Source organism: Dendronephthya gigantea, unplaced genomic scaffold, assembly GCF_004324835.1.
Source record: "Dendronephthya gigantea isolate DGI-Jeju-01 unplaced genomic scaffold, DenGig_1.0 000189F, whole genome shotgun sequence".
Classification (NCBI taxonomy): domain Eukaryota; kingdom Metazoa; phylum Cnidaria; class Anthozoa; order Malacalcyonacea; family Nephtheidae; genus Dendronephthya; species Dendronephthya gigantea.
Window position 1 is genome coordinate 106786 of NW_021163199.1, and position 26003 is coordinate 132788.

Sequence of the window (26003 nt, forward strand, 5' to 3'; positions counted from 1 at the left end):
AAAGCGGGAGAATATTTCCCTCACATGACCGTCATTTTCCCGCTTGTCGGGGTGATTTTCTGTCTGGGGCCGGTCATGTATAAAACTCTTTAACTACATTTTGCAAAGCTAAATCCCAGTTTACCAAAAAATACACGAGTCTCATTTGCCAATTTTGTCTTTAACTACAATTAAAAGCTAACTAGTCTTTTACACACTAGCGCTTGGTCAACAATTTTGTCGAATTCTTAATTTGTCGACGATTTCAGCTAACCAGAACACCTGTTCATAGCTAAAAACTTTTCCCCTTATGCGCGGGGAATGCGGGATAAAGTTTCGCCATATGAACAGAAAAAAAAACCATTTGTTTTGTCCGAAACTTTTGCCAATATGAGCAATCCTTAAATCATAAACCGTTTCTCTTTTCCGAACCTCCTGCAGGTCCATGACATGTCCCCATAATTATCATGGAAAAACTAGTGCAAACTTCCTATAGACTTAGTGATATATAGCTAGGCCTCAAGTATATAAAATTATGTAGATGTGACAAGTCGCGGCACCAGGTCGAAATAAATTGGAGGGGGATAATTGGGATCCAAAGAAATTTTTTGCCCGGTAAGACTGAAGTGAACATCACATGAAACATCACCGCCTCATTGCTTCTGACATGACCAGAAATTGAATACAACAAAATTGAGTCATAAAAGACGCATATTTAATTAGTCTTGTTCACACAGTCAAAACGCGAGAAATATATTAGAAAGACACGACTTACCACCTGTCCATCCGTCTTCAATATTCTCTTGCCCAATTGGTATAATGTTTTCCACTAACTTCGGTTTATCGGGGAGTGTTTTAACAATAACAAGGAGGCAAAATAAGCCGTATTTTCGATAAGCAAACCGTACGACAACAAACAGTGATATCTGCCATATTTACTTCCATCTTGCGAGCTGCATGACATTTAATTTAAGGTTTATAATAATGTCACCAACATACAACCGTATTCATGCTCGCAAGTCTTGTTTGTCAGAACACATGATCAACCCGATTTGAGATTAATGTTGAAATGAGTCTAATGAGTCAATGAGGTATGAGTCAATGAGTTATGAGTCAAAAAATTTTGCTGCATTTTCTTAACCACAGTTTTGTAACTGCGGATAAGATTTCGCCTGATTTGCATAAAATTTATCTTCGAATTTCTCGGCTACATTTTACATTATGCCCAACATAACTCTTAGATATATCTCTCTTAGAAGGTTAGATATATCTATTCCAGGGACCGCGGACCGTTTTTCGTATTGCTGGGCTCGAAACCGCGCGCCTCCTAGGAGAGTCCGGGAAAATTTTGAAATAAGGTCTCTGAAATCGCCGCAAATGCCTCTCAAAAGGATTAATGGAAAATAATAGATAGCATGTAAAGTTTCCAGCATGTTTGACATCGACAACCACGCTGTTTTAATGGTCAAATGCTTGCCCTATGTAAAATTTCCAGCATGTTTGGCGCTCATATACAAACATTAAAAAATATAACCATGCTTTGGTTATGATGTCAAATATTTTGATATGGACAACCACGCTGTTTTAATGGTCAAATACTTGTCCTATGTAAAGTTTCCAGCATGTTTGGCGCTCATATACAAACATTAAACAATATAACTATGCTTTGGTTATGATGTCAAATATTTTGAAATAGATAACCACGCTGTTTTATTGGTCAAATGCTTTTCCTATGTAAAGATTCCAGCATGTTTGGTGCTCATATACAAACATTAAACAATACAACGATGCTTTGGTTATGATGTCAAATATTTTCATAAGGATAACCACGCTGTTTTAATGGTCAAATACTTGTCCTATGTAAAGTTTCGAGCATGTTTGGCGCCCATATACCAACATTAAACAATATAACCATGCTTTGGTTATGATGTCAAATATTTTGAAATGGATAACCATGCACGCTGTTTTATTGGTCAAATGCTTGTCCTATGTAAAGTTTCCAGCACGTTTGGCGCTCATATACAAACATTAAACAATATAACCATCCTTTGGTTATGATGTCAAATATTTTGAAAGGGATAACCACACTGTTTTAATGGTCAAATGCTTGTCCAATGTAAAGTTTCCAGCATGTTTGGCGCTCTTATACAAACATTAAACAATATAACCATGCTTTAGTTATGATGTCAAATATTTTGAAATGGATAACCACGCTGTTTTAATGGTCAAATGCTTGTCCTATGTAAAGTTTCCAGCATGTTTGGCGCTCATATACAAACATTAAAAAATATAACCATGCTTTGGTTATGATGTCAAATATATTGATATGGATAACCACGCTGTTTTAATGGTCAAATATTTGTCCTATATGTAAAGTTTCCAGCACGTTTGGGGCTCATATACAAACATTAAACAATATAACTATGCTTTGGTTATGATGTCAAATATTTTGAAATAGATAACCACGCTGTTTTAATGGTCAAATGCTTGTCCTATGTAAAGTTTCCAGCATGTTTGGCGCTCATATACAAACATTAAACAATATAACCATGCTTTGGTTATGATGTCAAATATTTTGATATGGATAACCACGCTGTTTTAATGGTCAAATACTTGTCCTATGTAAAGTTTCCAGCATGTTTCGCGCTCATATACAAACAATAAACAATATAACCATGCTTTGGTTATGATGTCAAATATTTTGATATGGATAACCACGCTGTTTTAATGGTCAAATACTTGTCCTATGTAAAGTTTCCAGCATGTTTGGCGCTCATATAAAAACAATAAACAATATAACCATGCTTTGGTTATGATGTCAAATATTTTGAAATGGATAACCACGCTGTTTTAATGGTAAAATACTTGTCCTATGTAAAGTTTCCAGCATGTTTGGCGCTCATATACAAACATTAAACAATATAACAATGCTTTGGTTATGATGTCAAATATTTTGAAATGGATAACCGCGCTGTTTTATTGGTCAAATGCTTGTCCTTTGTAAAGTTTCCAGCATGTTTGGTGCTCATATACAAACAGTAAACAATATAACCATGCTTTGGTTATGATGTCAAATATTTTGACATCGATAACCACGCTGCTTTAATGGTCAAATGCTTGTCCTATATAAAGTTTCCAGCATGTTTGGCGTTCATAACAAACATTAAACAATATAACCATGCTTTGGTTATGATGTCAAATATTTTGATATGGATAACCACGCTGTTTTAATGGTCAAATGCTTGTCTTATGTAAAGTTTCCAGCATGTTTGGCGCTCATATACAAACATTAAACAATATAACCATGCTTTGGTTGTGATGTCAAATATTTTGAAATGGATAACCACGCTGTTTTATTGGTCAAATGCTTGTCCTATGTAAAGTTTCCAGCATGTTTGGTGCTCATATACAAACATTGAACAATATAACCATGCTTTGGTTATGATGTCAAATATTTTTATATGGATAACCACGCTGTTTTAATGGTCAAATACTTGTCCTTGTCCAATTCACATTGGGAGATCAGTGAGATCAACGTATCATTCTTAGATATCCTGGTTTCCATCATTAGCAATAGGCTCTCTACCTCAGTGTTCTACAAGCCCACTGACTCCCATAGCTACCTCTTATATTCCTCCTTCCACCCCAGCCACACTAAGAGGTCTATCCCCTTCTCACAATTCCTTCGTCTCCGCCGCCTTTGCAGTGAAGATGATGACTTCCAGCCCAAATGTCTGGAGATGAAAACATTCTTTGTCGGGCGCAGCTATCCCTCCCCACACATTGACACTGCCTTATCTAAGGCCTCTGACATTTCCCGCTTAGACACCCTTAGAGACTCAGTCCCTAGCACCCCTAGCAGTAATTTTACTCCCTTAGTTCTTACACATCATCCCTTCAATTTTGCTCTTAGGGATATTTTACTTAGGAATTTTCATATCCTGCAGAATGATCCCGAGACATCTTCCATTTCCACCGATAACCCCTAGTCTCTATTCGGGACAACAAAAATATCCGGGACACATTGGTTCACACCTCTCTACAGCAAAACTGTTCAGAGTCCAATGGCACATTCCCATGTGGCATTGGCCAATGTAAAACATGCTCATTTACCGATTCCAGCACTTTTATTTCGATTCCTAATTTACAGTTTGTGATCAGGCACCATTTCACATGCCTCCCCTCCAACCTCATTTATTGCATCTTATGCAACAAATGTGGTTTACTATATATCGGCGAAACTGGAAGATCTCTAAGGGTAAGGTAATCATTGTATCACGGACATAAAAATTAGAGCCCTCTGTCCCATTTCCGGTACACTAACAAATGCCGTTAACGACAAGAAATGCGACTCATCCACAGTCTTGGCACTCTCCATCCCTCTGGCATAAATGAAAGACTCTCTTTCATTTAAATCATTTCACCCATAGTAATATGACTACCATTTCTTTGTTTAAATCAAACCTGGTTGTAATGCGTTTTCGTTGCTGATCAGGCTTCCTCATTGCGCGCTATTCTTAGCCCACGGTCAAGCGTCTCTTTAGCAATGTAATGTATTCCAATTTGTTTTGATTTTTTGTTCTCTATTGGCCCTTTTTATCACGTGTTTTGTCCCCATACAAAACATGTATTCTACCCTAAGGCCCTCAGGTCGAAACGTCGGGAAGTGTTTTGTCTAATTTAGGCAGTTGTTATACCACACTTGATGCTAAGTTCTTTGAAGACGCTGCCACGCTGCTCCCTGGTAATATTCTAATTAGGCAGATCTGTCAACTAGTTCTACATTACAATGAAAATCTGGCTTTTTGCTCAGTTTTCGGCTTTTTGCTCAGCTCGGTTTTTAAGTTTGGTAAGTTAATATAAAGTTAAATGTGGACTTGACACTATACTTTATCAATGCAGATGTTGCTTGCTAATTCACTTTACTTAATGTCGATTAAGGCAAAACTGACAACTGTTAGACATTTTGTGAGATAAATTTACCTACTTGACACTGTGAGAACCCTCTAAGGTTTTTTAGTTTAATAAATACACACACACATTTGGTATCAGAACTTTGAAAGTAAAAATGTAATTTAGTCTCTACTTAGTATAACTATACATCATCATTATACTTCAATGAAACTTAATTCAATAATTTAACAACAATGTAACTGTTTATTGGCATATGTCACATGACATTAAGTTTTATGTATGATTGTTTTTTGCTCTAGACCTATATATATTTGTTTATACACTATCTTAACGTTGGCATTTCAAAGTGATGGGTTTGAGATATTGATGAGAAACACTAATTTTTAGATTTTTGGTTTTAAATAATGATTTACAGTTGCGGCCTGTTGGAGGCGTTTCGATGATTTTTTACCAATTTATTTATCTGTACGGAGGTCATCAAATATTTTAGAAATCTCGGCTGAAAAAAATTCCTGTAACCGTATTCATGGCCAGAAAATTCGGACATAATTAACATTCTACTTCCGCCTAGATTTGCATATGGTGTCAAAATAAAGCTTCGTGAGTTTATAGTAAACTGTAATGTGCAAAGTACTAAACGCTAAAAATACACCTTTAGGTAGGTCGATTAGAATTTGCCTTAATTGCTCGTTGCAGGGCAAGTTAATCTTAATATTTTTATATGATATATCAAAATATTTTATCAGTATTCGTCCTGCATTTTCAAAACAAAGTTTTGGTCATTTATCACGTTGAATACCATATAAAACGAAAACCGTAATAGCGTAGAAATAAAATAAAAATGCAGAGCCGACATAAACCTTTACCAGCAAAAAAATACCTCAGGATCTTTAATATGACACGAATTACGAGAAACAACCAGGGCAAATAGCAAAGATGTAATGATTTTCTTAAATTTTGCGAAATTTAAGAATGCGCAATATCATTTATAGTTCTGCAAACGAATAATATTTGAACAGATATGCAAATTTGCTACGGCAATCTGCATATTCCATGTCCGCAATTTCTGGCCATGTTCACTGACAATCAGTTTTTCCGACATTGGTTACTGACGCATACGCAGACGTTTCTAGCATGTATTGTTTTGTACTGACTCAATTATTGCGCTTGTCTAGCTAGGCAGCCTCAGAAAAGTATCGTAGCTACAAGCCGCTGTGTAGTACATGAGGTCAGGCCGTCGCTAGATCGCTTAATTGGGGGTTTATATTCATTTTTACATAATCACAATAGCAACGGCGTACAAAAGAAATCAGCCGGGCCCAGTTAAGCTTACAGTCAAGTCAACTCTCCTTTTATTTCTACTCCCAGGATTTCTAAACCAAAATACACTGCAATTCGTTGTCATTTTCTCCCAGTACAGTGGGCTCAGTTTTCCAGCGGTCTTAGCAATAAAAATTAAAAGCTTTTCATTTTACGGACTGCTCTCAATTTTATGTAGGTTGCCCCCTGACGATATAAGCCTACACGAGTTGGAGAAATTTAGTTAATTTGGACCAGCGTGATTCAATATTTTTACCAGTGTATAGTTATATATAGTTTCCTATAGTTATTTGCTACTTCCATTCCTTGATCTATACGAGACCAGGTTGCCAGTTGACATAGGAATTATCTTGCTTTTCGCAATCTTTCATGCCATCATCAATAACTACTGGTACATAGTTCTAGCAGGAAAGAAATTAAATGGGTATATCAGAGAAAGCTGGCAAACATGTACTTATTATTCGCAAAGAATTTCAAACCGAATTAAGCTTCGCGGTAGCATTAACGTGGCGCAATATACAGTTCATTCAAAGAAGGTTGTCTTAAACAAAATACAGATCCGTGATAAAAAGTAAAAATTTAAGAAAAATGATGGGTTTACCGGAAGTTTGTTTCGTTTTGGATCAAATTAAATCATAACTCGATAAGGACAAAAAATACTTTTGTCAAGATGTTAACACGGCATGCCGTATACTTGTAAAGCAAATTCATTCTTGTGAGAAGCCCTTAATCAGATAACATATGTTTTGGGAGACACATGTGCTGAACTCAACACTGTGTTCAATAAAAGAAAAGAACTTTAACTCATTTGCACTACCGGATGTATCAGAAGAAAGTAGACAATTATGAAATATTTCGTAAACTATGAAGTTATCAAAACATTGCAAAGAATCGTGCAAATATGGGTACGTTAGATGTAACATTACAAAAACAAACATGAAATTTAACCTCGAAAAACGGAAGAGGGGGTTGTAAAAACCTCATTTTCACATGCCTGTGCAAGCATGATTGACTTGTTAAAAGTGAATTTTGATTTTACGGAATAAAGGTTCAGGTTTTTGTATACAAAATAATTATGGCAATTTCAGAAAATTTGATGAAAAATATGTACGCCAAGCAGATGCGTAAACTTGGTTAATTTTTTTCTCAACTTACAGCTTGCGCGACCTTCTTCATTCTCGAATGATTTAATGCATGAATGATTGCTGAACGCCAACAATGGGGTTGGGGTAAAACACGGATCACGGATGAGGGGATAAAACACGAATGAAGGAATAAAACACGGATGAGAGGATAAAACAGGGATGAGAGAATAAAACACGGATGGCATGAATAAAAGAACCTTTTGAGAATACAAGATTTACAGACTTTATGTCTGAATTCAATTCGTGAGTCAAAATCTTCTTGAGTCAAAACGCTCGAGCGTTCCAGTCTTATTTGAGTTCACTCGTCGTAAATAAACGGCCGTTGCAAGTTGCCATAACTACAGTGCTTTCACTTACCGAGAAATATATCCATACTTCTTTTCTTACATACCATATGCTTAACTATAATTTAGTTTAACCGAGGCAAGGGGTTGCTGCATGCATGTATTTCAAGTAAATATATATCTACGTGGTGTACCTACACAAGATATTTTATACTACCAGAAGCGCTATTGATAAACCGTAATATTGTCTCACGATGTCTTTAAAATAAAGACAAAACATACTGACTTTGTCTTTACACTTTTTATTCTACGAACAAAAACTCGTTTATCAATCATAATTGAGCTATATATTTTTCCATTGTTTTAAGGAAACTCGAGCAGAATGCCAAAAGTAAACTGCTCCTAAACTTGCCCCAACTAGCAAACGGCGTCTGAAACCCTTAGTACATTTATTGCAGACAACAAAGAAAGTTATTCTCACCGAGCCATCCTCGACTTTTTTTTCTAATGCGAAAACCAAGTCTTTAAAATCCGGTCTGGAATCTGCATTGGTTTGCCAACATGATTTCATTATTTCAAATCTGAAATGAAAACGACAATATATATATTTTTGCCTATTAAACCACTTTTTAAGTTTTTGTTTTCAATCTGACTGGCTACGAAAGCTGTCCGTATGATACCGAACAGTTTCTATGAAAACCATTTTTCATAGTCTCGTAGATAAAAGGAAATATAGAGACTTATATATACTACAAAAACTATTTAATTATTCATAACCAGTTTAGGTTATGCAATCAACTCCATAATCGCATGTGGTGGCTTTATAAACGGTAAAATACAGCATCGCATTGTTCAACGTATCCGCCCTGTTTATATTTTTTATTTAATTCGAATGTTATTGATTTAATGATGAAAGGGAGATAATCTCGTGCATTCTGAATCTTATATTAGCGATAATTTTGGGATCGGTACATGTTAATGGGTAATATTTAAGGGTTAGAGACTGTTGTGAGTGTTTTGTTTACAAATAAACGCACGCGCTGACCATACAATGAACGAGAAATTTCAATATTGCACGAGGCCGTAGGCCGAGTGCAATATTGAAATTTCGAGTTCATTGTATGATCAGCAAGTGCGTTTATTTGTAAACAAAACACGAACATAAAGTCTCTAACACTTTTAATATACAATCTGAGTTCACTGATTGCTGCAATGATGATCCAAGGCAAGGACTATATTTATATGAGAAATTGAGATTGAAAAGACAAATATAAAAGGAAGGGAATTCAAACAGTTCAACAATTTATTATCAAATTATCTGACAAGCATAGTTTAACACAATAAAACATTTTAAATAAGCTAAGAATTAACAAAACAAAGTTTTACCAATGGGGGACTCACCGCGGGAAGCCCGCTTAGTGCAGCATGTCATTTTTTTGTCCCTGCTTGCCATTGTAAGTAAACGTAAAATTGCAGTTTTCGAAACTTGCAATTCCAAAGTCAACAAATTTGGGGGATGTTGTCTTGGCAAAGGTGTTTTTGTAACTTATTTCATTTCTGTTGTTGTATTCGTTTTGCTGCAATGGTTGGTCCTTTGAGCCAAGTGAAGCCACTGGATTGCCCAAAATTTCCGAGCATTCCTTTTGTTGTTGTATCGTTTGTCTTTCGCAGTACACCTTAATACTTCCCTCGTTTCTGTGGCCGGAAACTTGCATTATACGATGGACAGGAATTCCAGCTCTATCCAATAAAGTGACTGAAGTTGCCCTTATACAATGGTTTGTGTACACCTGGCTCAGTTTTGCTGCTGTTGATATTTCTTTCATCATATTTCCTAACGTGTTGACGCCAAGAGGCGCTCGATCAAACCAGATTTTTTCACTAGCAGAAAATGTTCTCTTTGGCCTCTGAAAAAGTGCTTCTTCTCCTGGGTTAAGTACCTCAATCAACCTCTTTAAATATTGAACAGGACAATGGCTGTCACCAGTCGAAAACATTTTAGGATCCGCTTCGTCCGCCTTGTCGCTAAGACCGCCAGGATGATTCTTAGTTTTCTCTTGCTCGGCCATTTCAACATACTCTAAATCATTGGCGTCTGTTTTGAAAACAAAACTGTTCTTTGTCAATTTCCTTTGATTTTCTCGACCTCTTCTACAGAAATATAAGTTTATGTTGAACCAGTTCACTCGCAATAATGATATAGGCGAATCGCTCCCAAAAACACCACTGTCATAACATTTTTGTATGTCTTCGGGTTGAATACTTGAGTGATGTTTCACTTTGGACGACCCATCCTCCTTAATTTTCTTTAGCTTTGCGTTTAAAGACCTATTTGCTGTTTTAAAAAGGATCAGTTATGATTGAAAACGTCTTTCCTACTGTCTCTGAGGATAAATATCGGTTGATTCCTGCTCTCACAGCGACATGAGCTGAACGACTATAGTCTTTCCCGTCGCTTTGTTTCAGTTCTTGATAAAACTTGGTTAGTCGTTCTGCCAGTGTCTCTTTGCTTAAACATTCCAAGTACTCAGTAGGATATCTTACTTGCAGCCATTCTTCAAATAAAAAACGCCATAAATAAGTTTTTCACAAACGTAAATGTGAATTGTCAAAATGTTCAGGGCAAACAAGAAGCAATTATTGTGTTTTACAATTACCTTTAAAGATGGATACACTCCATTTTGTTTGCTTTTTGGTACTACCCGGTATAGAATCATCGATAATTTGCTGAATTTCTTCGTCGTTCACTTCGGAAAATCTTGACGTTGAACCAGCTTCGTTCATGCGGGCTGCCATTTTTGAATAAAATCAATAAACCACGATTTTCGTGGGTTATTGCGAATAAACCACGATTTTCATGGGTTATTGCGAATAAATTAGGATTTCCATGATCTGTCGCTAGGCAACAAGAAACCACGTGATCGATTTTGACCAATCGCGTGCTTAGATTTAGGCCAGTGCACGAAGATTGTATATTAAAATGCCATAACAATACCATACACTGATAATGCCAGCCAACGATTAAATCACATCAACTACGAATCTTAAAACTTGTAAAAATTTCATACATACAAAATGTTTCTATTACAATTTTTACGTTTCATTAAGTAAACAAATGGTACCGCTGTATTGGTATTGAATGTGGAAACAATTAATGTTGTAATCGTTTTAAGCAAAATACAAATATTTAAATTTTCAAATCAGTTTTAATTTTTTTTCGGGTTTTTTTTCTGATTTTACACAAACACATATACGTTAAGGCAAGGACTTTTCTTATCAGGCTAGACGCTGGTGCTTTCATGAGAGCGAAAATAACATATGGTTATTTAATTTACAGTCGCATAACTAGCAATAACTGCAATATAATTACTGCAATATTATTACTTCTAAAAAATCAGCGGTTTGCCTCCCAGACTACGTCATGAAATGCTAGATCTAGTAAGGCAGGAATTATAACATAATATCCGGAGTTTTGATCTGAAAAGCGTGAGAATGTGTAATTAACTTTAAGGTGGCTCCCTAGAGTTTTGTAAAATTCTAGACAGCAGGTTTGTTGCAGGTACCGAATTAAACACCAATATTGTGTATTAGGATATTTTTAAGATGGGTAGAAACATCTTTTTACATTTTTTTTTGTAACGATAACGTTTCCTTAACATTGTCATGTCAATTACTAACCATCTGGCAAAACGTTCAGTGACAGTGGAGGAGTTTGTGAAATAATCGTAATTTAATGATAATTGGTGGCCATATTGAGACGTCATCGTTGCCATGGCAACGGCCTTTAGTTTCTTATTTCGAATATGGTATTCAATACGTTAAAGCTAATTTTAAACTATAGTTTACAATGTTGGTGCTTAATTCTACATCATCAATCGCTCAAAGTTCAGGGTGTAGTTTAAATACATTTAAGTAAAGTATTTCTTGGAAGAGGGAATTTGTAAAGTATGGAACAAAATAACCGGCCGTAAATCCTGGCGACGGGTTCTGGCCTTAAACGTCTTTAATTACTATCTCGAGGTTAGCTCATTTTGCTTGAAATAATTCAAGATGAACAGTAAACTTACACTTTAGGTGAAGTTTCAGACGGTTTAGATAAACGGCTACCACGCAATAAGTATAATATTAATTCTTGGGATTCCACGCCAGCATACGGCACCATTCCTAAAGATTAAAAATATAATTACAATCGATTAGATGTTAGGTATGTGGGTGGTATATTGTTTGCTAAAAGCAACCTCGCTCAGTGGCGGAACTATGGTTAGGGAGAATAAATTAAAAAGCTTAATTTTAAATTCAAAATACCTGGGACCATTTGTTCAAAGCTGGGTTAGCGCTAACCCTGGGTTAAATTTTAATCCAGTGGTTTGGTTTATGTGCTTCTGAACCACTGTTCGTTTAAAACTTTAGAATATATGACTTCTATCGGCCCAGAAAACATTTATGAAAAAAGATATTCAACTTTGTAAACAATCGATTAAAAGAACGTAAAGATTTGCTTTAACCCAGGGTTAAGCTAACTTGCTTTTGAACAACCTGTCCCTGAATAACAACGCAATTGCATGGTCATGCATTTTTAAAGAATTGCATTTATTTCAAAATTAAAATAAAACTCCACCAATCTAACCCTAAAGGCGCTGTTTTTTATTCTTAGGCAATTTTACTTGTAACTTGCAACGAAATTATACGCCAGTTGCAAACAGCTACAACATTTTAATTCTAACGCTCCACTGATTTCTCTCTCTTCAAAATTACAAGGAAGAAAAATTGCATATAGTGTAACAGTGCATTATTGGGCAAGCATCAAAGTACGTTGTGTGTTTGGTATTAGTTTTTACCGGTTTGCACACCAAATAATATTATCAAACTTGGGAACCAACATTTGAAAGTTTGAAACTTGTCAAGTGCTTTGGAATATCGCTATATTCAGATATTTGTATATAATTATGTCCAAATTTAAGATCAAGAAAAACGTAATCGGTTAATGAGGTTATACTTCTACTTTTGATCAAATTTAGGCTTTAGTTGCCTATATTAAAGACTGCAATTTACATGGTTACTGAGCTATTCTGACGAATTCGTATCGTGAATCAAGTAGGGAATGCGTCTACAAACCTCCTGTCTCAATTTCCCACATTAAAACACCAAACGACCATCTAAAAAAATGATTGCACAGTTATACACTGCATGGAAAATCTAGCCAAATATAATCTATTAAGATAGAAGAGTGTGACAAGCACAGTATTTCAGAGAAACCGAAGCAATGAGCTGATTGACATGGCGATTCTAATTCGTGTAAATGCAGGATAAGTGAAAAAAATGTTCTGTATTCAAACGATCTAATATAAACGGAGCAGGTCCCGACAAATGTTAATTCAATGTAACCTTGAAGTCTTTCAGTGATATTCATTGCATTTCATCAAGTTTTGATATGGTTTTTCGAGAAAACGATTCCGCTGTGGAAAATAGTTACTGTATGCCATTACAAGCGTACCGATATAACCAGGGAGCAGCGTGGCAGCGTGTTCAAATAACTTATATAGCATCAAATGTGGTACAACAGTTTTTCATCAGGCACCATTTCACATGCCTCTCCTATACAACCTCATTTATTGCATCTCATGCAACAAATGTGGTTTACTAAACATGGGTGAAACTGGAAAAGGGTAATGTTTGGTGAATGCCGTAGGTCGCTCAACAACCATGCACGATAACACCTGGGCTGTTGCCAGACACTTTATCTGTGGTAATGATTGTGTCACGGCGGACATGAAAATTAGAGCCATCTGTCCTATTTCCGGTACTAAGAATAGTCGTAAACGACAAGAAATGCGACTCATCCACATTCTTGGCACTGTCCATCCCTCTTTTTCATTTAACCTACTTCACCCACAGTAATATGACTTCAATTTCTTTGTTTACATCAAAGCTGGTTGTAATACGTTTTCGTTGCTGATCAGACTTCCCTCATTGCGGGCTATTCTTAGCCCATCGGGCGTCACTTTGGCAACGTAATGTATTCCAATTCGTTTTGATTTTTTGTTTTCTATTGGCCCATTATTATCACGTGTTTTGTCCCCATACAAAATATGTGCTCTCCCTTATTTATTTTCATACTAACTCTTGTGTAAAATTACTAGCAAATGATCATGTTGAGTACGAAGCCCCTCGGGTCGAAACGTCAAACATCGAGAAGTATTTTGTCTATTTTGTTTCAGTTGTTATACCACATTTGATGCTCAGTCATTACAAATGTAATCAAATTTTGACAATTGTACAGATATTTAAATAAAACAATGCTTACGCAACACAGAGAATTTGTGTTCTGTGTTGCAAATCATCCTGTTTTTCTCATATTATGTAATTTTTATACGAATCTTTGTTTACTGGAGCCTCTTTTAAAATTGCATGTACCAAACATAATGCGAGGTTAGTATTAGTAATTGATTTCAATAACGGGCATAACGCCAGGATTTCGCAATCAAAGATGCCTGCCTTGTTATAATAGAATTATAGAAGGCACGAGACAAAATTTGAAATGAAAGCAACCACTATCTTGCATATTTCAATTGGAAACTCAGTACTGTTATGACAATTTTTGAATAATATTTTTGCTTTACCGTTAACAGGTTCCCGAATAATTTAATATCAGCAACGCATTAGTTTCTTGCAATATAATGGTTACCATGTGTAGCGGACTGCTAGCGCTTGCTGAAATGACATTATGATCAGGCCAAAACATGAAAAAAAATTGTCATAATAGTACTAAGTATCCGCCCGCTTGAATCGAACTCCACAACGGCAATATGTAAGGTATTAGCTGCTTTCATTTCAAATTTTGTCTCCTGCCTTATATAATTCTATTATAACAAGGCAGCCATCTTTGATTGCTAAATCCTGGCGTTATGGTAATCAAAGTCAGTGGTGATGGGTGCCCATCTATGCCACAATAGGAAAAAATACTGTGTAAATTACACCTCTATCCCGTTCGCAAAATTAACACGGAATGGCTTATACATTGCCGAATTTTGCGTCTGCACAATGATGATTTGACGAATATATCTTTGAAAGTCTAAAAGTGCATACATACGTATCGCTCTTTGAAGTATACTTTGCGTCTTGCAACGACTCGATTGCCATCCACCTTGCCGGTAGTCTACCCTTTGGGGCGAAAGAGGTGGAATAATCATTAAAAATATTTATAAAAATATTTAAGAGAAGATATTTTTCTATGTCGCGTAATATATGCTCAAAACCTCAGTTATATCTTCATGCAACAGCACTAAAATTTTCAGCATCAAAAATGTTTTGCAAACCTGAAAAGCATCCACAAAGTATGTTTACTGTATAATCTCAAAATATTGTGAAAATGAAAAGATTTCTCGGGATACGCCGAGAAGAAAATGACACTTGAATCGAAGCTTCTTTTGTATTCATTTCAGTTATAATGGCGTTGACATTATAACATTGTTGATAGCCGCCGCATATTTTGTAATAACTCCTTTGTTTGGTGTTTTGCATTCACCAAATACAGTTCAAAACTTAGTTCACAACATAATCTGAAGAATAACGGTAAAATAAATGGATTTTGAGTGGTACGCCGAAACGATTTTAGGTTTTGAGCGTTTTCCCGCCAAAATACGCGATATATAAAAAAATCTCCTCTTATAATCAAAGAGCATTGTCCGAACGAAATTTGTTTCTGCCCATAAAGAAATGGTTGGATCATGTGATGACAATGGGTATGAAGTTATTTATTACTATCTTCTTTAGGATTACTTTCAAGATAAACATGCCAAAGATCTACCTCGTAGCAATCTTGGACGAAATTCTTAAAAATTTATATCTAGTCGGCCACACGAACCGTTGTTACGTCAGTGTAACATAGGTGTAATAATGTTTTGTGACGATAGTCAAAAAAGAGATGACGTCAATAAAAAAGTTTTAACATTAAGGATTTTATTGTTAATACCATGCAAAAAAATGACGAAATTTTGGAAAAATCAATACTGCATGTAGACTATATAACACCAGAATTTAAGAATGGCGTTTGTTCTATTAAAGCAAATTTACCGGAAATGTAAAAAAGATTCAAAACAATGCAGATAGTGTAAAATTAGTTACTGAAAGAAGAGACAGCTTATATAAAACATGTAAAAATGAAGTGACCAACCCAATAGGAAATCCAAACAATATAGCAATTAAAGAGAGTTAATTGGCTGACTATATATTAATATATAATGAGTAAAAAATCTATGACTACTCAAATCAGACAGATTGATACTAATTTTATCGTACCAGAGGAATCCCAACTGATTTTCGCACGTTATTCCTTGCACAAGGTTATCTTGGAAAGTATTTACTGTATGCATATGTGGAAATTTCCATTACGAAACGAACATTTTGTTTACATTAATATTCCTGCTGCCTAATTGGCGGTATTTAAGTACAACATGATGAATTATGGGCAGACAGACCTCTACAAATGCAAAAAGCCGTAAATTGTTCGTAAATCTACACAAAAATATACCGCCTGAATTATTTTTACCGTAAAATCAATTTCAGAGGCATCTGATTGCCTAGGATATATCAAGCAAAACATTCAAGGCCGAGAACATTATAAATAACGTAAATAACGTTAATTTGGAAAATTGCACCTGGTTTTATAACTGTGTTAACGTTTTTCGACTATCAATTACCCACCCTTTCAACCAAATGGTGCTAGGGAAGACTGCTACGGGTAACTCTAGCCGCTGTCATAAGAAAATACTATCCACCTTACCGATGTCGTTTTCTGATACAACCCAGTTTCGTATATATCACGCGACAAACCAAAGTCAGACACCTTGGCAACTTTATGCTTTCCCAAGAGAACGTTTCTTGCCGCCAAATCGCGATGGACAATCTATTAAATTTTGATTAATGTGTTAACGGCGTTTTGTAAACAGGAACTGGATTGAAAATATAATGGCAACAAACGGAAAATCTGTTTCATGACTCAAAATTAATTGCACACGTGATAATGTTGAGAACAGTCCCTTTTCAAACTTTTTTGTATCATGTTGATTCGTGCAACTGTTGTTAGAAAGAAGCAGTGCGTAGATGTGTTTCAGTTTAATTCTTATACAAAAACCCTGCTTAAAGACTGAGAGGTGACCATTTCTATTAGGGCACGAACATTAGAAGAATGAAAAAATCTAGAATGAGCAAATTCTCACGCTATGACGTGTTTTTAAGCGTAATTGTACGTGTTAATTCGCGTTTCCAGTTCATTCCTGACAGCTTTATAACAAAATTGGTGTTCCCGTGCTTCTTGTCCACAACAAAACCCGCATGCAAAATAATCCACATGTAAAATGCACTATAAACAAATGTATACAATGTGCAAAAAAATTATAAAAGATACAAATTTATACAATTTGCAAAACATTCTTTTACAAATGTTATTTTCACTGACCTTCTTGGTCTCGAGATAGGCCATTCCTTTCGAGACATCGTATGCAAATCTCAATCTTGTCAACTGGTCTAATGAAGTCAGAAACGTTCCATTCTCAGCTACGTCTTGTCGATGACTTTTAAGAAAGTCCAACAAACTTCCGTGCTCACAATATTCCACAATCAATAATAATCGCCCTAAAATGTTTGCATTAAAATATCGTTTAAATCCATGAATCCGTAATATCAAAAAAGTCCGATAGATAGAATCTTCTGCATTGCAATTGCTGATAAAAGATGCAGCTATATACCCATATCGAACAACTATGGTAAACTGAAATGCGTTCGTATTTTTATGCATTGCTTTGAGTTGTGCACATGGGTAAATATTTTATATCTGCCTGGAAAAGTCGCGCTTGTTCGCTATATGCGTGTGTTCGTTACATGGTCAAGTAAAATCAAAGGAAGCGCGTCATTGTGAATTGACATCAAGAGCTTTGAAAATTTCATGGTATTTCACATATTACTGCCGTATATCTCAACTCATCGTTTCTCCTAAGGGATAAAATTGGCACCCGTGCCGATCGATGTTGTCCGTGTCCGGTCTTTGTATTGACAGCATGAGGAGTAATAAAATTGCCGGGTGCTGGTACCAATTTTAGCCGTGCCGTAGCTGTAGTGTAAAGGGGCTTTACTTGCAGTACAGGGTGTATAAAAAAAACAACGGAACCACTTAGATATGCCAGAATATTAATATTGTTCGGGTTTGCACCATAGTTCAGCTAAAATGACTTTTAGCATCTTAAATGAAGGATTAAGAGCCATTTTCAATTCCCAGAGTTAGAGGTGCTTATCTACAGAATTGATGTTCTTGCATATTTAAGTGGTTGGGGTTTTTTTGAGACACCCTGTATAACTAGGATCTACTGGCTTTCTCGCTCACTGCAGCAGCATACCTTCACGAAAGCAAAAATAGGGCACGCGTGGAATTGTATCACACAGCGCGGAACCTGACGGAAAAATCAAATGGTACCATCATGCAATGCGCCAAAGATTGCCATAGCCGCGGCAGCAATAATTTTTCACCACCGGTGTGCGAACACCAATCGAAAAGCCTTGCGTATCAGGGATACTCTCCTTCGCAGAGGTTTTTGTGTAACCAAGCATTAAAACGAATAGCGGGCAGGCGGGCGGGAGATTAGCAGGCGGGCGAGAGATGGGCAGGCGGGCGGGAGATGAGCAGGCGGGCGGGAGATGGGCAGGCGCCCGTTAGATTACTTCTCAACCCACGTCTGCCCGACCACCGCCCGTCCACCAGCTACTAATATTAATACTTCTTACACAAAAATTGAGTTCTGGCCGACGGACACCCCACCAACTATCGTTGTAGTTTCGGTCGTGATTTTTACCAACCTCCTCTTGAACAAGCTCCAACTAAATTAACAATATTCGGATGATCGCCAACATTGGCCATTAATCTTAATTCCTTGAAAAGTTCTTTGCGATCAGAATCAGTAGCAATGTCTGTAAATTTACAAGAAAAGTTTTCAGCCAATTTTAACCCTCAATTATTACTAACCATGAGGCACTACCTTTTCCCTCATGCTTATTATCAGTCTATGTTTGTAAATTTGTTATTGTTATTTTCTCTTTTAAACATGCAGAGCCTCCAAGAGGCGGGGGGGGGGGGCTGGCAAAAAGGGGTAATTTTTCCCGAAGCCCAGGGATGCAAGGAGCCCAAAAATGCTACAGGAAAAAAATCAAACCATTGTTGGAAGTATATAGCCCTCTTTCGAAAACAGATTTGTAGTTTTGGATTATTTATAGTTCAGATATTGTAACATATACATTCGGTATCGTACGAAATCTCATCCCCAAAATCTCATTTGTTGTACTCTAGATTTCAAGATTTGATTAAGGAATATTCCCCCAAATCCCCGAATAGTGCTCTGTCTCCCTACGATTTTTCTTGCTTGTGCGTTTTTGCTGTGGAACTTACACCGTAACCAGAATTATTTCCGGCGGCCCTGTCGCTGCTTCTAAATCGTGTTGTGAATAATGAATTTCTTCATACTTTCGGTAAAAAAATTACATTTACTTATACCTTTGACACTCTTAACAGCAACTGTCATGTCACTAGACTTTTCGCTTGTCAGCACCGCTTTCATGACCAGGCCAAACTCCCCCTGACCCAAAATATCTCCCATTAGTAAAGCATCACGTGATACTTCCTTCCATGAGAAATATTCTTGCTTTTCCCCAATTCCAAATTGCCCGCTCGGACAAAATAACTTTTCATTTTCGATGTAAATCTCTTGAGGCGAAACGCCCGGAATCGATCGCTCGTACGGCTAGGTAGAATAAGTAATAAATGAAAACACGATGAAACGCTCGCCGTTCGCTCGCTTAGGAATTACGTTTTTAGCCTAAACAAGCTTCGCGGAACGTAGTGAAGTTAATTTCTTCACAACTCTTAAAAGAGTATGAATGCATTCCATTTATCTGACTGTTTAGGTAACAACTACTTTGAACCTGGTTATCTCAGACCCATGTCTTCTTTATCAATTCTATAATTTATATTTTGCAAGTACAGCGATAAAACTTGATGCTTTTACCACGTTTTCAGTTATTTTGACCAATAAAAATTTGGCGCAATAAATGTATTTAGTTGGTACTTAGTGTAATTAATTATCTCTAGTTTTACAACAAGAAAGTAATCGATTACCTAAAAACAACTGTATTTTTAGTCTTAAAACAAGGATGGAAACTTAGAAGTATATTCTTACAGGTTGCAGTTTGCGGTACACGCGGTTGTTTTATAGCTCTATGTTGGCTATAGAACTGTAGTAACCTGTGGCAAAAATTGGCATGTTTTGATACTATTTTTCTGGGAACATTATGCTACTTTGGTATAGGCGATAAAACTTACGTTTGAAAGTGAAAGATTAGCTCCATCCCCTTGAGAAAAAGATCGTCTCCGTCGAAAGTAGTAAAAAGATCCAAGTAGAACTACCAAAGCGGCCACGATTATTAGAATAACGATGGCTACAATTATCACACTATCCGAACCCTTATTATTTTCTACAACAAGAAATTAATAGAAGTGAAAAGGTAGTATTTTTAAGAATTAATAATGCTACTAATTGAAGCTGTTTTAAGGTATTGTTTAGCGGTTGAGGGGTTAATGCAAGAAATTTAGATTTCGCGCTTTTTTAAAGACCAAATTTACTAGCCAGATTGATAGAATTCTTTATAGGGCGAATTGGTTTCATTCTCTTTAGGTTCCACTCATTCCATATTTTAAAATTCACCATATTTTTGTTAAAGATGAATACAGGTGGATCCATTGTTGGATTAGCAGCTTCACAAATATACTCTCTGAAGAAGTCATTACATTCAATAGGGCCAGAGGGACAAAATATTACATACAAAATATTACATACCTTTCATTGTTTTCACTTCAATAACGTTAGATTTTTTCTGACTAACACCGTATTTATTTTCACTGTACATTGATACATTATAAAATGTATCTGATTCCAAACCACCAATAGTGGCTCTCGTTTTTGTACCGCGAACTTTACTGGTGTTTTGCCACGTATGGCTTGACGCCTGCCAAATTTGAATATGATAATAGTCGATCTCAAAGTACTTAGGATGTTCCCAACCAATAGTGACGCTATCTTGTTCCGTGTCTATGTCAGTAAGGCGTGTAGGCGGTGCTGGTGGTCCTAATAAAAAAGTATAACTTTTAACGAAGATTTATCCACGTCATTTGAAAATCATGTTCCTGATTACTATTACGATCACTGTCATGAGGGCAAAATATCAATAAAGCTAGATGACAAACCCAATTAAAACTACTTGAAGCCACTTAACTAACTTAGCGTAGAAAGATCCAAGAGAATTTAGTTTTCAAGACTGAAATCTGATCCATTTTTTTGTACTTTCCAACTACTTTACGCGGCTATGGGCCTCAATGGAACGTTAATTGAGAGGGACCATATTTATATATTCTGTTATGCCATGCTGATTTATTGGTAGTGAAATTGTTTTCAAAAGAAATTAGCTAGGCATAGCAGAATATATGGATATGGTCCCCTTGATAAACGCCAATGTACGAGGCGCTATACATAACTGAAGCGCAAGCTGAACTTTTGTGTGTATTCCGACAGTTTGAATTCAAGCGACACTAACCATAGACTATAAGTTTCTTGGGGCCAAGTTTTCCATTTACCAAAGCCCTGTGAACATCATCGGCTAGTTTTGTAATGTCCCTTGGCCTACCATAAGTATTATCCAGAACCCTCTCTTTCCACGTTAGATCAAATTTCACCTTACCAGTTCTGAAAGCATTCACAATTTAAGGGCAGAAATTGGTCCACAGACCTCTAATTTAATGAAGTGATTTACATGAATAATTATGACAATAGCAGATCAATATTAACTCACGACGGATCAATAGAAGTGATGTTAAATGAATGATAGAGTTTTCCCTGATTAAATACACTTTCGACCTAGAAAAACAGGAGCAAAACATACCAGTTAAGAGTGTGCATGAAAATATGGGATGATTCGATTGGATTGAAAGCTAGCTTAAAAGTGCGAGCAAACTAGAAAGCCTTGTTGTCAGTGGCGTAGCCAGCCTGACAATTTGTCCCGCTATGTAATTTTCGAGCTATTATAATTATTCATGCCTTTAGAAATCTATTGTTTTCACAGTCAGTGAACACTAAAATATTAGCATAGCGGGACAAATCGACAGGCTGGCTACGCTACTGCTTGTTGTCATCCTGTTTATGTTTTTCCATAGATTGCAAAGCATTGGGTAGGAAACCTGTGGTTACGTAGTGTCTATCCCGCCTTTTAATTGGCTAAAATATCTTTAATTTAGGCTGTTCGAAAATTTGCAACAACCGTGTTAAAAAATGTCCATGTTATGACGTCACAAAATAACGTAAGTATAATGATATTCTTATTGACGTCACAATAAAATTACCGTTTTAAATTTAGAACGACCTTAACTGAGATGAATTTCAAGTTTTGCTCTCACAAGCTATGTGGAAAATGCAAAACATCCTTCTTCAACACAAGCATGAAAAAGAATTTTTAATTTTGAGAATAAATCTGGAAATAAATCATAACACTAAAACGAGGTTACCAGGCCACCCCCGGCAGCCTTGTTGTTGTGTTATGGCTTATTTTCACACTTGTTTGTCAAAATGAAAAATTATTTTTCATGCAGATGTTGAAGAAGGATGTTTTGCATCTTTCGACATAGCTTGTGAGAGCAAAACTTGAAGATAGATATTTCAGTTAAGGTGGTTCTAAATTTAAAACTGTAATGTTGTGAAGTAATTATCGAAGAGGTCCATTTTACAACTACGCAACCTCGTTTCCAAAGGGCCTGGGATCGGCCAGCCGCTTCTGACTTCTGATTGGTTTTATCATTTTTTCTAATTTATGTGTAATTAGCGGAATATTTTGTAATTATTCCGAAATAGTACAATTCCAATATGGTTTAATGTGGGTACTTTGAACGGCCAAAACCAGGGCCTTTCCTCTTCTCTTGTCTTGCCCCAGCCTCAACTCCCTATATAAAGTCCCAAACGGCCCTGGGACCAGAACTTAGTATCAATTTACCATTAGAATTTGTACTCGTAACGATTGAAGTGCTAGTTATATAAGTAGAATCTTAATTCTATCAAGTACAGTTAATTTTTTAAGTAATAACGCGTCAATTTCATTTTATTTATTTCGTATTCTTCCTACGAATGTAGTTTATTTTCACAATTATAAGCTTACTTAAGTCGCTTTGCAAAGACAGTATCAAACCATCACTTAGGGAAATTGCTTTTTTGGCTTGAAATAGTGTGGGGTCGCTGCACGCATTGTATTTCAAGTAGAATGGTAATTATTAACGCACCTTATCACGCACTCTTTTGCCCAAATTAACGAGCTGTTCTGGCGGCAATATTGTTTCGAATGAATAGGTCTCCACTGAAATAAAAAAAAGTTTGGTTAAATTGGAGAGTAACGACTGCAGCAGAGAAACTGCAATCAACAGCAGAGAAAAGTGAAATTTTATCAATAATCTTTATGGCAACCACTTGAGACTACTAAAAGACGGCATTTACATGCACTTCTAGAGACTTTCTTTAATCTGTAACACACATTAAGCCAGAAGATATAGAGCAGTGGGGCCAGTTGCATCAAAGCCGGATGGTGGTAAACACAGCGGATAGCGGTTCCTTACAGTACTGTCCAGAAATAACCTAGGTTACGGTTAGGTTGCGGTTCGGTTGCGGTAGACCGATAAAAACTGCAGACGACCGCAAGGAAAAAATACCTTCGCAGTGGCCGTTCGCTTCCGAACGAAATATTAGGGAGCTTTAGCAGTGACTATACGAGTACGACTACGAGTACGAGATTCGTCATTCTCGCGCGTTGTTTACTTACGCCATCAGCCAAAACTCGTAGTCGTTGGGCTTTCGAGTACGAAATTTATCAAAAAACTCGTACTCAAAAGCTCGACGACACGAGTTTTGACTGATGGCGTAAGCAAACAACGCAAAAGAATGACGAATCTCGTACTCCTAGTCGTACTCGTAGTCACTGCTAAAGCTTCCTATTATGAACAGCTGAGAACGACAACACAATAACCAAATCGAAAAACTTAAAAGACATTCCTTAAAAACTTGGAATGTCTGTCAGACCAAGTTAGACCAATGCTTAACCTGCGTCTCACCGCGGTTCGACATCGGTCTAACCCAAGTTCAACCGCGATCAGACCGAGGTTTGATCTAGGTTAACCGCGGTTTTTGTTAGGTTATTTCTGGACAGTACTGTAAATCTTAGTATTCCCAACTTGGGGATTGAGGATCTTCTTTAATAATTGCTGGTTGCAAAGCTGAAAAATTATTACTTTTCAAGCAGTTTTAGAACGGTGGATATGGTCATAGTGCCATAAGAAAATTATTCGCTTATTAAAATGCATTCAGGGCATCTAAAAAAGCTTACAACACAAGCTAAGACTTTGAAACAGTTGTTTGACGATTTAATTAGTCTTAAGTTAATGTATTTTTAAATGTGAAGATTGGACCAAAATCTCGCAAAAAGTATCGGATACTAGGTTTATGATAGCATCTGACATGAAAATAATTCGAGAAATGTGAAAACTGTTTCAAGGTCTCAGATGTTATTTTTGAGAGCTTTCTGATGATGGGAATAACCATCAGAATAACCATCATCATAATACGACTGCTATTGGCGTACGAATTGGTTACCTAGCTTTTCTAACCCGTCTGGGCTCAAGGTCTAATATTAATTATACTATAGTGATTCATGTTACTTTTAAAAACAGCGAGGAATTGAAATGTGCGTTAAAAACGTCAAAAATAATATGAGAAAAATAGGTTTTATGAGAAAAATAGGTTTTATGAGAAAAATAGGTTTTATGAGAAAAATAGGTTTTATGAGAAAATTAGTAAAATGAGAAAAATGAGTAAAATTTTTTCAGGTTCAGTTCTTTTAAACAGGCGAGCACACACTTACACGATTTTGACCTTCGTATCTTTCAAGTTCAAAACTTTCAGTGTAAAGTTGCATTTCATGAAAAAACAGGATTTATTTTATAACACAACATTGGTCAATAAAGGTGTTTATATATGATTTAATAAGTTGATAACAACTCACATTTTTCAATTTCAATAGAATAGCTTTGGCTACGATTTCCGATTGTATTTCTTGCAATACAAGTGTAATAATCCCGACCAGATGGAGCCTTCTTGAACGATCCATGAATACTTAAACTTCCATTGCTTAGAACACGGTATGTCCCCGAGAATCCCACGTTATCATCATGGTGCTTTAATGACTGAGACTTAATAGTACCGTTCATTTTGGTCAGGACATTTTTACCAATTTTCCACCATGTACTGGGTTTTGGGTATCCTTCAGCCGAACAATCAACGTTCAGTAGAACTACGGTGTTTTCAATTACCGATATCAGTGTATTATTTGATAATAATCTTGGTTCTGTTGTAAGAAATGACAAAAACATCTGTTCAAAAACAGTTATATAAAACTCCTGTAAGCAGCGTAGTCAGCCTGGGGCTTTAGTTTCGCTATATTAATAATTTCACGTTAAGTAATTCACAGTTAGCTGTAAAGAAAGCTCGTTTCTATAAAGAAATTAATATAATCATTCACGAGCCGGCACATTCGAAGCACCGTGCATGAGAGTACTAATTCCGCACGGGAATCTTACCAACATAGCTGGCAGTTACGAGTATACAAATGGTTTCACTGCTTGGATAAGCACTGAGATATTCATCCTATACATTCATAAACTGAACTGTATTTCACATTATAACCTTTATTTTTTGCTTATTGGAGCAAATAACCTTTGTTATAACCCTTGTTATTTGCTGCAAAAACCTTTGAAATACATGATTCAATTAACAACTGTATTGAACTCCACATAGGATTTACATGGCTGGGAAATCAAATAATAGGTTAAGTTTGGAAGTAAATAGTTGCGTAGCCAGCCTGATGATTTAGTCTTTCTTGGCAAATTTAAAATTTATATCTATCATTATTAATTTCTTTAGGTATTAATGGTCATCTTATTAACACTATAGATATTAGCAGAGCAGGATTAAATTGTCAGGCGAGTTATGCCACTAGAAAAGCATCCATGCTGAGATGACCATGAAAAATTTTAGTGAAGTAATATTTTGTATAAAATCTGCATAAATCATAACGATATACCTTTAGTAAGATAAACATGGAAAGTCGCATTTGTAATATTATCTGTGCATGTCACATTGAACTGACCAAACTTTCCTCCATGAACTGGATTCCTGATCATTAATGTTGAATTTGGTCCAAGTTGAAAATTCATAACACCATCTGTTAATGGCAT

General features: G+C 36.2%; 1 protein-coding gene across 1 annotated transcript; it reads right to left on the bottom strand.

Moving 5' to 3' along the window:
• Positions 1-5992: 5992 nt before the first annotated feature.
• Positions 5993-26003, bottom strand: LOC114538605 (angiopoietin-1 receptor-like). Its single transcript, XM_028559733.1, has 16 exons — positions 25850-26003; positions 24773-25114; positions 23004-23077; positions 21530-21594; positions 21275-21423; positions 20521-20808; positions 20007-20158; positions 19182-19428; positions 18491-18601; positions 17100-17275; positions 16425-16547; positions 14733-14803; positions 12758-12798; positions 11710-11806; positions 8124-8223; positions 5993-6614 (listed from the first exon to the last, which is right to left on the bottom strand). The coding sequence occupies exons 1-16, from the start codon at positions 26001-26003 to the stop codon at positions 6525-6527; spliced, it is 2280 nt and encodes a 759-aa protein (XP_028415534.1). The 3' UTR covers positions 5993-6524.